This window comes from Haemaphysalis longicornis, unplaced genomic scaffold (assembly GCF_048455015.1).
Source record: "Haemaphysalis longicornis isolate Haplotype H1 unplaced genomic scaffold, Haemaphysalis longicornis Haplotype H1 scaffold_3, whole genome shotgun sequence".
NCBI classification, from domain to species: Eukaryota; Metazoa; Arthropoda; class Arachnida; order Ixodida; family Ixodidae; genus Haemaphysalis; species Haemaphysalis longicornis.
The window spans coordinates 23,928,436-23,942,004 of NW_027526335.1; the positions used below are offsets into that span (position 1 = coordinate 23,928,436).

General features: G+C 53.7%; 1 protein-coding gene across 1 annotated transcript; it reads right to left on the reverse strand.

Annotated features, from left to right (window-relative positions):
* Nucleotides 1-6,237: 6,237 nt before the first annotated feature.
* LOC144174149 (uncharacterized) lies at nt 6,238-8,501 on the reverse strand. The gene is made up of 5 exons (XM_077702642.1): nt 7,933-8,501; nt 7,366-7,503; nt 7,079-7,300; nt 6,504-6,638; nt 6,238-6,427 (listed from the first exon to the last, which is right to left on the reverse strand). The coding sequence occupies exons 1-5, from the start codon at nt 8,392-8,394 to the stop codon at nt 6,311-6,313; spliced, it is 1,074 nt and encodes a 357-aa protein (XP_077558768.1). The 5' UTR covers nt 8,395-8,501; the 3' UTR covers nt 6,238-6,310.
* Nucleotides 8,502-13,569: the final 5,068 nt, after the last annotated feature.

Sequence of the window (13,569 nt, forward strand, 5' to 3'; positions counted from 1 at the left end):
CAGCTTAAGCATTCCGTCGCTATCCACCACATTCTGTTTTTTCCCGCCTAGTCGGCCGTGCAGTCGTGCCACCTCCCATTTCACATTACACGTAAACACTGATTTGCTCACGCACCTTCATTCACTTGATCCAAAGGCGCCTTGACGTGAATTGGAGCTAGTACAAACCAACTTATACTGGTCATAACGCACAGACTTGTTATTTAGCGATTCCTAAAACTACCCGCGCGTTGGCTCATTGGCTAAGGCATTGTGCTGCTGAGCTCGAAGACGTACGCTGGTTCGATTCCCGGCCGCCGCGGCCACTTTCCTAATCGACTGTATATCGTCCGTGCGTTTAACCCCACAATTAATGAATCTATTCCTAAAACTGCCGATCCCACGCAGTGAGTGTATGCACGCGATAAATTAATAATACACTTCGCTTCCCCGGAGCCACCCCGGAAGCGCGGCTTACAATTTTTTTTCGTGGTTTCCACATTTACACCGGGCCGTTTACCAAGAGGGTAACGAACCATTCCCCGAAGCAACAGTTAAGCCCCCCCCACTGCAAACATACGCCGATATACTCGCCCACCATGGGAACAAGCGTCGCAAATACCCATTCCCCCACCCGAACCTCTCTCGGGATGAAGCTACTACCTTCCGGCGACTACGGACTAAATTCTACTCACATAACACCCTGCTACATGTCATGTATCCCACCCTAAAACCTGCGACATGCTAACACTGCCCCCAATTAGGCACCCTGTGCCACATGATATGGGAGTGCCAGCAATCCCGCACCCTCACCCCTAACCCCAACCCTACCTATGAGCATGTGGGTGGAGCTGCTGACCAGCTCCGACCTCTCACACCCGCGACGATCGGTGGAGAGGGCCCAGATGGCCAGCATAGTCCAAGGCATCCAGGTCTAAGGAAGCCGCCCACCGAGCAGGTCACCTAACATCACCACCTCGACTCAAATAAAGTTTTTTCATCATCATCGTCATCGTGGTTTGCAGGTGTCCGTAAAATCAGGTGGTTGAGTCTAAACAAGAAATATTTCTCTAAGATAAATCCTTAACAAAATAACAATCGCATCGCAGCGCGATTGGTTTGACAGCCAACAAAATTACAAATTAAAACAAGCAAAAAAAAAACGCACTTCGTGGTTGCTCGATTGGGGCCAACTGGCGCGCACTATATAATCGCGTTACGCTCGGGTTTCAGCGTCGTTTATGCCAGCGCCTAAATCGTGACGAATGTTACGCGGACGACGTCGTAAAGACCTTATCATAGACAGTGAGCTTGAGGTGAAGGAAAAATACCGCCACTGCGGTGGGCGTTAAATTGTCCCTTTTTTTATCTCGTTTCTAAAGGAAGAAAAAAAGCGAGCACGCCCAAGCTCTTTTGGCCGTACAGTTTTTCTCTTCATTCATTAAAGGCATTCCTCCTCCTCCTCCACAGTTTTTATGCCTGGCTGATTGGACAGTGCGGAACAATATCCGCACCGCAAATATCCCATCGCGTTGCGCTTCTCGGAGAAGAGCAGAGCAGTCGGCGCGTATTCCTCGCCCCAGATCATAAGGGATGCGGGGGAACGTTTCTGGCGTTGGGATGCGTGGATGGAGACAAACAACGTCCCAGAGCGCGAGGAACGGACGTGCCGGCCATTTGTCAGCCCAGTGAACGCGCCAGGCCTACGTGCAAGACTACACTTGCGCGGCGGACCAGCGGACACCCGAACGCATAGAGGCGCACCCGGGCGAGAGACAACGCCCAGCGTGAATCACTCGGACGTGCCGCCTATAATATATAGTTAGGTGGTGCACGTGCGGCGAAGAGACGCGCTTGAATTACAATCACTGTGATTGTTACGTAGCGTTATCATAGCCCAGATTTGTCACAGTTTGTATTACGAGAGCTTTAATAAAATAACTGGGACACGTTTTCTAGCGCAAAAAAGAGACGGGAACTTAGAGAAGGATATGGACGGGATAAACGCAAGACACCAACTGAAAATACAAAACATTAAACCACGAAAACGCCACCCCCCCTCCCCCCCCACCCCCCCCCCCACCCCCCAAAAAAAAACACGCTTCTGCGCACATTACATCACTAGGCGCATTTCTTGTTGAGATAACCCTTGTTGGCGGATCATCGCCGCCGCTACAAATGTGTTCCTAAGTTTGATAGCACGATAGTCTTGAGCAGCTTTTGTGCGCAGACTGAGAGAGAAATATTCGAGGCATACAAAATCAACAAGGAAGCGGAGAGATGTATAAGCACCCCCTCACTGGCATTATCATAGAAGGAACTGAGTTATCTCAACACGAAATTCGCCTAGTTATGTAATGTGCGCAGAAGAGGGGGGTCTTTTTTTTTTTGGGGGGGGGGGGGGGGGCGTTATCATGGTTTAAGTTTTGTCTCTTTTTTTGGGTTATAAAACATGTCCCAGTTATTCAAGTGCCAACTTGCCCAACTTTCCGCACTAATTCATTAATGACACTAGGGAGATACAAAAATAAAGAAGGAAGATGTTAGGAGCCCCACGACTCAACCACATTCTTTCGGTTCATGACGAGGGTCACATTGCAGAGTACAGAGAAACGGTAAGATAAAAAGGCTATTAAAGAGGCTGGAATTTCTTTATGGCGTTAATGACCCAATTAACATCTTGCAGTTACAAGTAATAGTCGTAGTTATGACACACATATATACCGTATCTGTACCACTGGAATAAAGAAAACAAATCGAGCACTGAGTGTCATGCTAGATGCTATAGCCGGCGTATTAGCGAATGTATTTTAACAACGGTGCACTCCGGGAATAGATATATTTTACAGCGGGTGTAAACGCTACGTAATATTGTGTCATGTAATCTGCGTTGTTGTCAATGGCCTGGAGAGGGCACTCGATTTGAGCACTCTGAAAAGTCCCAATGCAATTAGTCGGGTATTTTTGTTTTGGTACGCAGCGAAATATTACATCCGCCGCGGTTGCACAGGGGCGTATGGTGGTGAGCTTATGAACTCGGCTTGGATTCTGGTCGTGCCGGAATATTTTTTTAGGGGTTGGGGAGGGCAAAGAACGAAAACGTCCGTGCGTTCCTCTGACCCCAGTTTGCAGCGCTGTTTTGGAAGCAAATCATGAGTTCCTAAATATCCCAACGTCAAGCTTTACTGTGTACTTTACACTGCTGCGGAAAGATGCGAAGAGCTGAACTTGCGCATACTACAAAGCAATCGAATGGGGGGACTTAGACCAAAAAAGACGAGGATGGTGGCAGAGGAGACGGGCGCTACTAACAACTGAGTTTATTTCGAAAAGTACGATCATATATATGACAGGCATGCACCAATAAAAAGGAAAAAGAGAGAGAGAGAAAAACATACACCACGGCCTTTTGACACAGCGCGAACATCAGAAAAAAGATTGTAGAAAAGCCCTTTCCTTATCATAAATAGAAAGTGACGGTACACTCACGCGCATGGGTCCCTTTCTTATAAAAAATGGCTCGGCAACCTCACGTGCAGTCACATCTCTGCTTCTTTCGATTATTTTTGTCTTGTCCAGGTCGGGTTCACAAACAATCACAATCTTTACAATGATGGGGCAAGTGCGACCCAGTTCCATTTTTAAATGCAGAGCATTTCTTAGCCTCGCCTGTTCCTGCGTCGGACGGTGTCAACAATTCCGCGTCCGCAGCAGGTGCGCCTCTCCTTCCCTCCTCTCTCTCAACAGCAGCTGGCGCGCGCAGCGCATGCGTCGTAGTCAGCCCGTTCGCTCCGTCGCGGTCTCGGCGTAACAGGTGCGTGATAGCAGCGTGGTGGGGCGTGGAAGGGCGCGCGCTGCTTGCGCATGCGCGCTCTCCCCCCCGTACTGCTCTCCCTCTACTGCGCGCGCTGCAAATATAGCGGCTAGCGGTCGCTCGTGTTTCAGTCACTGCGTTGCTCCTTCCTTCCTTGGTTGACGCTCGCTCCCACGTTTACTCGTGTCTGCTACTCCAGCATCACGGAAGAAACGATGGAAGCAACACTGCCTTCAACCAGTACTGAGGCCCGAATGCTCTGCATTTACTAGTGTTCCCCTCGCGGGAAGGCGCGGGAATTTTTTTAGCCATATTTGGGAAACTTGATGCCGCAATCGGAAATGGTCTCAGAAATCCTGACACTTTCTATCCTTTTTTTCCCTATTGACACCGAGAAATGCACGAAGTGCCTCGCACGTATTTATTGATACTGAAAGTGACAGGCGACATTCCTTTCGTTCAAGCTTGTAGTCGTCTGCGACAGCGTTCCTCGTTTGCCGAAGATTGCCTTTATAATTGGTGGCAAGCGCTACGTGCTGAGGCCAAAGGACTACATTGTTCAGGTAATTTCATTTTGCCGCGAGCATCTCACGGGGTCGCTATAGTTATAACCTCATGTGCATGCAAAACACCTAGAAACCTGACAAACGCATGTCTACATAAAAAAAAAAGTGATTCGGGTCCTTGAGTTCGGCTACCACAAAATCAAAATCAACGCAGGAATTTCATAGAAATATGGCAGAACACAAGGAATCACCTCCAGTACAACCAGTGAGCGACGTGGTGCTGTGTCTTCGCGTTTAATTCAGCGCATTACAATAGCGTGGTGGACGGGCTGACGTTGCCGGCGTTCAAGGGAAATTGGCGATGTATTTTGGGGGCCATTAGGGACCTTAATGTAAACAAGTTTTTTTTTTTTTACCTCTGCCATGTAGCACATCATGATATATAATTACCTGTATTCGTAATCAGCTAGGACTGGAGTGAAGCGCGTGCTTAAAAATATTTGTTTAAGCAAGCTACGCATAGTCTAAGAATTGTCTTCATACGTTAGCATTTTTACACCGCTTCACCGTTTCACCAACCTCATGTGTCTGGTGATGGCATTCCGGAGGAACGCGTCAGCATAGGCAGGCTTTTTTTTTATCGACAGGGCATGTTCTCTTAGGCGGTCATTGATGCATCGGTCGGTTTGTCCGATACACACTTTGCCGCAATTCAAAGGAACCTCATACCCAACCCCTATAGCACACTTGATGAAAGGCTTGACATGCTTCGTTTCGCATTTTTTCGCCGCTATTCTTTAACGAAGTCCCCCCTTTCAGTATGTACCAACTAGCCCAACAGCACGTTTTATTGAAGCATAAAACAATCAACACGGCTTGCGTTTTCACCGTCAGCTGAGCATGATCTGCGCATCCGCCTTTTTCTTGGTGGGCAGTCATGTAGGCGCGGAACGAAAGCGAGAGCAGGTGGATTTCATGGCATAGCCCAAGCCGCCAAGTATTACCGCTTGCGCCACAAGTGTGCACTTGTTCGAGTAAGACGCAGAACGTTTTGCATCGAGTGTACATGGCGGCACACTTACCATCGCCTTCAGAAACGACTTCTTAACCCGAAATAGTTTAAATGAGATGTTTAATAACTTCGAACTTTCTTCGAATGTCCCCAATTACATAATGTCCATGTACCGAGGCTGCTAAATTTGGAAATGCATTCGGGATGAAGTTGAAGATTTTCTGCAAAAAGATAAAAAGTCTGCGTAAATGGGAACTCTGAATCAGTGCGAGCTTAAGCAGCAAGCAACCTCCTCTTTGGGGTATGTTAACAAGCAAATTTAAGGCGTTTCAACCATATGCGTGCCAAGATGCAGCTACACGCACTCCTTTGCACGTTGCACCGTAATCTAGAGCCAGCCAACATATACAGAGAAAATTTCAGCGCATCGCGTTTCCCAAAACAATGCAACTTCCTGGGGAACTTCTGCTTTAACAATGCATACTAGTGAATGATGACCGTAGCAAATAAAACATACGGTTTTACTGTGCCAAATTCCCGTCAAGCGGGGCCTGTTCTTTTTGGGTCTTGCAGACTTCCAAGTTCTAGCTGAACTTTTTCTCAAATGTTGGCACTTCAATTGAGTTAACCTGGCTGTATAGTGCACAGTTTAGGAATACCACGTTGGCATGCGCAAGAATGTAGCTCAGGGAAAATGACAGTTCACACACTCTCTCCATCCTTTTTAAGCGGAAAATCTATAGTTGCAAGTAAAGAAAGATATAGCGACGCCGCAATACTGCCGTGCGCAATAGCCGTAGAAGTAGGAAGTGGCGCCGACATTCAAAGTTCCGCCACTGCGACACAGCGGTCGACGAGAATGCTCCCCCACCCTCATGGCTACGACACAGGTGTCCGGTAGCTCTTTGCGAATTGAGAAACAGCGGTAATCAGTTATTGCAGTGCAGATACTTTATTGTGAAGGCAAACCATAAAAAAGCAAGATGCGGGAACTAAGAGCTACGTGGTCGAGGAAGTGGAGAAGGAATCGTCAGACTCCGCAGAATGGTTGTTCGTGGAGGACGGAGGTCGGGGGAGCGGCGAGGACGAAGGCGAGGACACGAGCGAAGGAGGTCCCTGCGGAAACAGAAACGCCGGCTTAGAACCACGATTCAAAAGGGTACTGAAAATAATAACGATTGGAAATGCTTACCGGAAGAGCCCTCGAACGGAAGCGAGCGACAACGGTTGAGTAAAGAGATGCGTAGATGCGCCGAGGCCTTTGGGAGAGCAGGGATAGGGCCAGAAGAAGATGTCGAGCAGCAATGATGGCGTGCTCTCGTGGGGTCTGCGCATACGAGGGAGATGACGCAGAAACGGCCGATTAAGTGTAACGCGAAGCAGAAAAAGAAGGCTGAGCAAGAACAAAACCAAGCAGCAGGTGAATACAAGACCACGAGACGCGCCATCGCAGCGACCACTGACCAGTCGAAGACTGCTGCAGTTCGGCGTAAGGCGAGGCCAAGTGACCCACATCTGCCGTTCTACGTGCAAACACCGGAAATGCACGCACTAACTGTGTAGAGATGAGAGATGCTTCAGGGAACTTACAAAACACTCAATTGAGATGAAACAGTTTTTGAAAGAAACGAGGACAGCCGTGTGTGTGGCAAAGGAGCGGACTGGGTGATCACGTCACGAGGGCCCAGATCTCAACCACAGTGTGCGGGCCAGTCAGGATAAATTACGAGCGGAGTTGGAATGCTGAACATTCGTAGAAATACTTACCTCAGGGGGATCAGAGGTGGATACGGCCTCCTGCATAGCCTGTAGACAGCCGGCGTAGAATCTACTGGCGAGATACTTGACTTCGCTGGTTTCGAGGGAAAGCTGGAGGGTAAACGCGTGTCGGAATTTGCGAGCAGCGTACGAAATGCGTGAGCGAAGCGTCGACGGCGTGGCGAGGCCATTGGGGGAAGGATCGTATCGGCGGTTGTGGCTCGAGATCCACTGCGGCAAAAGAACAGACGGGCAAATGAAGGATGGTCGATCAAAAATAAAGCACGAAGACTCACCAAGTCCATCAATTCGTTCACCGAGTCCAAAGCTTGGTCAGTTCTCTCGGACAGTCCATCACGGACCGATGCCAGGGTTTCCACGGGGTGAGCCACCTTGTGAGCAGCAGTGGTCAAAACAGCGCGAACCCTGTCCACCTGGAAGGAAAGGCAGCACGCCAAGGCGGGAAATCGCTATCAGGTTGCTGATAAGCGCAGACTTGCAATTACGTACAAGCCCATGTTTGGTTGAAGCACATTTAAAAGCTATCGCCGAGCTGTGGATGGGGCGGATTTAATTGCAGCGCATGCCGATAAAAGGGCTTTGCAGGGTGAAGAAGACACTACAAACTATACGAAGCTGGGAAGCTGAAGGAGTAAAAAAAAAAAAAGGTCAACGTGACGAAAAGCATATAGCGAACAAATTGCCTTGCTACACCCTGTACTGCACAACGGCTGTTCAGCATGATTAAAAGTTACATAAATCCTTGGAATACTTGGCAGCCGCCCACCGAAACCGCTCGCAACGAATGGCGGGCAAGGTCTTCGGAATTCAACGCACTAAAAAAAAAAAATACTTGCATTGACCTTTTCGAAGCCGTACTGTCTCAGCTCAGCAGTCTTCCTGCGGCCAAAGGCGCTCACGTCCGCAGCGATCACCTCCGGCTGGCGTAGAAGGAGCGGGCAGTGGTCCTCCAGCAAGTCGAGGCCTTGGCACGACAGCGAGTCCAGGCACTCCAGCTGTGCGCCAAACCTGGCACGCACCGTGGCTTCGCAACGTCGGCCGACGGCCACGGCTGCATTCTCGGCTGTAGCTAGCGCCGCAGCGAGCAGGGCCGAGCGGGCCTTGGCTCCGGAGTAGTACCGCGAGGCTACGCCGAAGACGGCCTTCACCAAAGGAACAGACGAGAGTCGCTCCACGAAGCGAGAGGGCGGCAAGTCCGCCATCGGCTGATACGGTTCCAGGGAGGGCGGGGGTGGCGAATCCGCATCTGGCTCAACGGGGTCGGCCATTTCGGCGACGCCTCGATCATCTCTATCATCCTCCATAGCGCTAGGCCCCGCTTTGGAGGAACTTGACCCGCTGATTCTGGTTCGGCTGGACTGGTCGCGGCGCCGTCTCTTGCTGAACTGCGTGAAAAGTGCGAGTGGAACTGCCCAGTACCGCCGCTCTTTTATATGCTTCCCGCGTGGAAGTGGCAGTGCCATCGAACGGACCATATGAAAAGCAGGGAGATAAACAATCGGTGATTAGGATTTCGGGACGCAGCCGGCGAGTTGTCTCAGCTGATCATCTTTTGTGTGACGCTTGCTGCCGAGTGGGTCGAGAAGCTTACTGCGCGTGCGTAGAATGCTCACTCGCCGTTCTCGGTCGGCGCAGTGGCACTTCTGACCTGCACAGCTTGAAGCGAAGTGCGTGAAGAGAGGTTGTGCATAAAATAGTCTACTAATAACGTTTTATGCTATGTTCAGACTACAGACGTAACAGCCATATCGTGCGCTATAGACGCATAAAAACGGCGTTCCACGCAGTTCTGTTGACTAAGACGTGAAATGGCGTCTTAAAGATATTACGGCAGTTGCGGCAACAGTCTGAACTCGGCCTTAGTGCCACTTCGCCAGAACGCAAAAGGGGTGTGATTCCAGCCCAATAATCCTTAATGTCGGTGCGGTCACCCCCGCGTATATTTTTCAAGCCCTGGCGTTAGCAGAAGGAAGGAAGGATAATACAGTGCATGAAAGGCAGGGAGGTTAACCAGGTTACAGTCCGGTTGGCTACCCTACACATGGGAAGTGGGGAAGGAGGGATTTAAAGAGAAAGAAAGAGTATTGAAAAGACATGAATAGAGCTTGAGGAGCAAGAAAAGAACTACAAAAACAAAACAATAAGCGCTAATAAAGCTTAAACTGAAACGGTAAACTAACCAAATAACAAATGAACAATGGTGCACAGTGTCTCTACAATCGTTCAGACAGGCCTGTGTTCTTTAATAACCGAAGTAGTGTGATGGGCTACGTCTGTGACACAGGACAGTTTGCGCAGTTAATGGCTGGTTGTCGAGTTTCCGGAAAGCGGTTGACAGGTGACACAAGAGGTGTTCTATTGTCTCGTCCGTGGCGCACACGTCACATGCAGGGCTGTGAGAGAGAGAGAGAGAAAAGACTTTATTGAATGTTCGCCTGCAGGAGGGACGAGCAAAGGCTCCGCGGAGCCAGCCCGTCTCTCGACGCTGCCTAGGGCGTCCTCGAAGCATTGCCCCGCAGGCGTCCGCCAGTTCGGCGCGCGAGGGGCCTTCGGGGATGTCCCCTCGAGGCCTCCGTCGTCGCCTCCCCGGGCTTCTGCCTGGCGAGAGCCGCCTCGAGCTGCTGGACGGCTTGCAGCTGCTCCGTCAGGTCTGACGATGCAACCGCTCGTGCGATGGGATCCGGCAGCCGCCCCTGTGGCGCGGCCGCTTCCGTTGGGTAGCGAGAACAGTCCCATAGGATGTGGGTCAGAGTTGCTCTGGCACTCGCGCACACACTGCACACGTCATTTTCATAAATGTCTGGGCACACGTGGCGCGCGAGCGCCGGCGTTATTACCGATCTGGTCTGCAACTGCCGGAAGAGCACTGCCTGCGCCCTCGTCAGTCCCGGGTGGGGTTGCGGCATAGTCCGACGTTTGAGCCGATACCAGCGCAGGACCTCGGCATACTGGACGAGGGGCTCCTGCTGTTCGATGTCCTGGCAGCCGTCATCGCCGTGCGGTTCTCCGTCCCTCGGTGCCGCTGAGCCGGGGGGAATCCCGGTGGTGGTGGAGGGGGCCACCGGGCGAGCCGCCGCGCGGTTGGTGAGCGCGCGCGCGGCGGCGTCCGCCGTCTCGTTGCGGTTGGGGTGGCCGCTGCCGTTGTTGCTGCTGCCTGCTTTCCGCGTGTCCGTGTGCGCCGGGAACCACCTCAGGTGGGTGGCCGGCACCGAGTCTCTCACTGCACTACACTGCACCACGCGCCCTGCACTGGTACACACTCTGTTGCGGGTGAAGTTCATGATGGCCGAGCGGGAGTCGCTCAGTATCGTTGTGCATTGCGGGTCCGCTAGCGCGAGCGCGATCGCGACTTCTTCCGCGTGCCGCGCGGACGGCGCGCGGACGCTGCACGCACTGTGCACTTCGCCGTTAGTGGCTTTCACCACCACCGCAGCGTAGGTGTTGGGTCTGTCCGGGTATCTGGCCGCGTCCACGAACAGGGCGCCGGTGTCGTCGGCGTATGTTTCCGTGAGGACCCTGGCCCGGGCGGCCCGGCGTTCTTGGTTTCGCTCCGGATTCACGTTCCGAGGTAGCGGAGGGATCTTCGGTCTTCGCAAGGTTTCGGCCGGCAGGCTTCGCGAGTCGGCCGCCGCAGCCGCCCGTTCCCCGAGTCCCAGCCGTTCGAGGATGTGACGGCCGGTCTTCGTGGTCGAGAGGCGCTCGAGCTGGGCCGCGCGCTGGGCCTCGCCGATCTCCTCTAGGGTGTTGTGAATGCCGAGCTGCAGTAGCCGCTCGGTACTGGCGCTGTTCAGGAGGCCCAGCGCTGCCTTGTAGGTCTTCCGTATGGCTGCATTTATCCTGTCTCGTTCTTGCGTCTTCCAGAAATGGAACGCCCCCACGTATGCCACGTGGCTGATGGCGAATGATTGGACTAGCCTCAGCAGGCTCGCCTCCTTCATCCCGTTGTGCCTTGTCGCCACTCGCTTGATGAGGCGGGTGGCGGCTCCGAGCTTTGTGATCGTTCGGTCGACAGTGGCACCGTTGTACCGGTTCCCCTCGATGATCATGCCGAGTACCCGGAGCGCCTTCACTTTGGGCATGATCGTGCCGTCTTTCGTCCGCACCGTGATTGCTGCGGAGTCTTCTTCCGCCCTCTTGCGGTACGCGCCTGGCGGGGGGATGATCAGTAGTTCGGACTTCTGTGGGGAGCATGCGAGGCCAGTGTCCCCCAGGTGATCTTCGATAGCTTCCACCGCCGTCTGCAGAGTCGACTCGATGTGGCCGTCGCTGCCCCCGGGGACCCACAGGGTGATGTCGTCCGCGTAGATGGTGTAGCGGACCTGCGGGATCTCCGAGAGCCGGTTGGCCACCCCGATCATGACGATGTTGAACAGCAACGGCGAGATCACCGAGCCTTGGGGGGTCCCGACGCTGCCCGTCTTTTTCAGCGGTAGTTCCAGGTCTCCGGCCTGGATCATTACGGTCCTCTCCGATAAGAAGTCCCGGATGTAGTTGTACGTTCTCCTGCCCATGCCCAGCCGCGAGACCTGCGCCAAGATGGCGGAGTGGCGCACCTTGTCGAAGGCGCTCTGTAGGTCGAGGCCCAGCACCGCCCTGTTGTCGCGGGTGGGGGCGGACACTTCGAGTATCTCGTGTTGCAGCAGTATCATCGCGTCCTGGGTGCTGAGCCTCTCCCGAAACCCCAGCATGGTGTCGGGGTAGAGCCCTTCCGTTTCCAAGTAGCGTTGCCATCTATTCATTAGCACGTGCTCCAAGACCTTCCCTACGCACGAGGTGAGGGAGATCGGGCGCAGGTTCTCGATGCCGGGTGGCTTACCGGGCTTCGGGATCAGGGCCGTCTTGGCCGTTTTCCACTGTCGGGGCAGCGTGCCCGCGTGCCAGCAGCGGTTGAAGTAGTCCGTGAGGGCCGCAACGGCTCCGTCGCTTAGGTTCCTCAGGGCTTTGTTGGTTACCCGGTCTGGGCCCGCCGCAGACCTGCAGTTGAGGGTCTGCAGCACTGCCCGCACTTCCCATTCTTCGATGCTGCGATCCAGGGCCGGATTGTCCGCTCCCCGGTATTCGCCGTGCCTCTCGCTCGCAGTGCTTGGCAGGTAGCGCGCGTTTATGCGCTTACTTGTTTCTGCCTTCCCCAACGTCTTGACGGTCTTGTGCATTACTTGGGCCAGCCGGTGCTGCTGATAGCCTCGGGTCCTCGTTTCGTCCAGAAGGTGCCGTAGCAGGTTCCACGTCCTCCCCTTGTGGAGCTGGCCGTCCGCCTCGTTGCACACGTCATGCCACCTCTGGGCGCATAGCTCCCGACTGTATTTCTCGATGGCCCGTCCGAGCAGGGCCACCCTCTTGCGTAGCCGGCGGTTCGTGCGCTGCTGTTTCCATCGCCGCTGCAGCGATTGCCTCGCCTCTAGCATGTGAGCCAGGCGGCTGTCCACCTGCGCCACGCCCTCGTCCGTTTCCACTTCGTTGGTCGCGTCCGAGGTCGCGCGCACGATGGCTTCCGCCCATTCCCCGATGTCTGTGATCGTTGCCGTCCGCTGTGGCCCTTCCAGATCCAGCCGGAAACGGTCCCAGTCCGTGATCTTGTGTTTGCGTCGGGGTTCCGCGGCGATCGGTATGGACGCAGGCAGGTCGACTTCGATGATGTAATGGTCGCTGCCCAGGTTCCGTCCCGTGTTCCGCCACTTCACCCCTCGCTTGGCTGTATCCGCCGTCCGGACGAATGTCAGGTCCGGGTTCGTGTCTCGCGTGGTGGACGTTCCTACCCGAGTGGGGGCCGCTGGGTCCGTGTAGAGGGAGAAGCCCGCGTCCGCCGCATCGTCCAGGAGGTCTCTTCCTTTTACCGTTGTCCTGCCGTACCCGAGCTCCTTGTGCGGGGAATTAAAATCCCCGCAGACCATGACCGTGCCTTTCGGCGCCGAACGTATCGCCTTGTGCAAAAGGGCGCGGAATTTCTGCTGACGGTGCGCCGGATTGCTGTAGGTATTTACCAGGAGAAAGGATTCTTTCCTCTTCCTGCCGATCACCACCTCGGTCGCGCAATGCTCAATGGTGCTGCGTCCAAGGAAGTTCTCGTGCTTGACGAAAGTGAGTCCCTTCCGCACGAACGTGCACACTCCCTGCCCAGCTCCTTTGCCGCATTTCCTTGCGCTCGGGGGGCTCGCGTGCGCTCGGTAGCCGGGGAGGGATGGCGCGTTCTCGGTGTGTGTCTCCTGGATCATTATTACGTCCGGCGCCCGGTCGGCGCCTTGCAGATATTGTTGCAGTACCGCCTTTCTGCACTGGAACCCGTTGGCGTTCCAGTGCCAGATCCTTAGGCCTGAGCTTGCTGTTGTTGGGGTCCGGGCCATATTGATGTCTGGTTGGGCGGGCGGGTCGCGGTTGTCCTCGTCATCATTCCGTCCGAGCTTCTTGTATAGGAATTCTTGCATCTTCTGTAGTGTTACTTCCACTGCTTCGAGCCTGTCCTCTATCGCTGTGAAGCGCGT

Bases quoted from the DNA above. Each gene is read 5' to 3' on its own strand.
- LOC144174149 (XM_077702642.1), bottom strand. From the start codon at position 8,394: ATGGAGGATGATAGAGATGATCGAGGCGTCGCCGAAATGGCCGACCCC. The intron at 7,504-7,932 runs GTCAATGCAAGT...CTTTCCTTCCAG, and splicing joins GACAGTACGGCTTCGAAAAG to GTGGACAGGGTTCGCGCTGT. The intron at 6,428-6,503 runs GTAAGCATTTCC...CTGTTTCCGCAG, and splicing joins TCCGTTCGAGGGCTCTTCCG to GGACCTCCTTCGCTCGTGTC.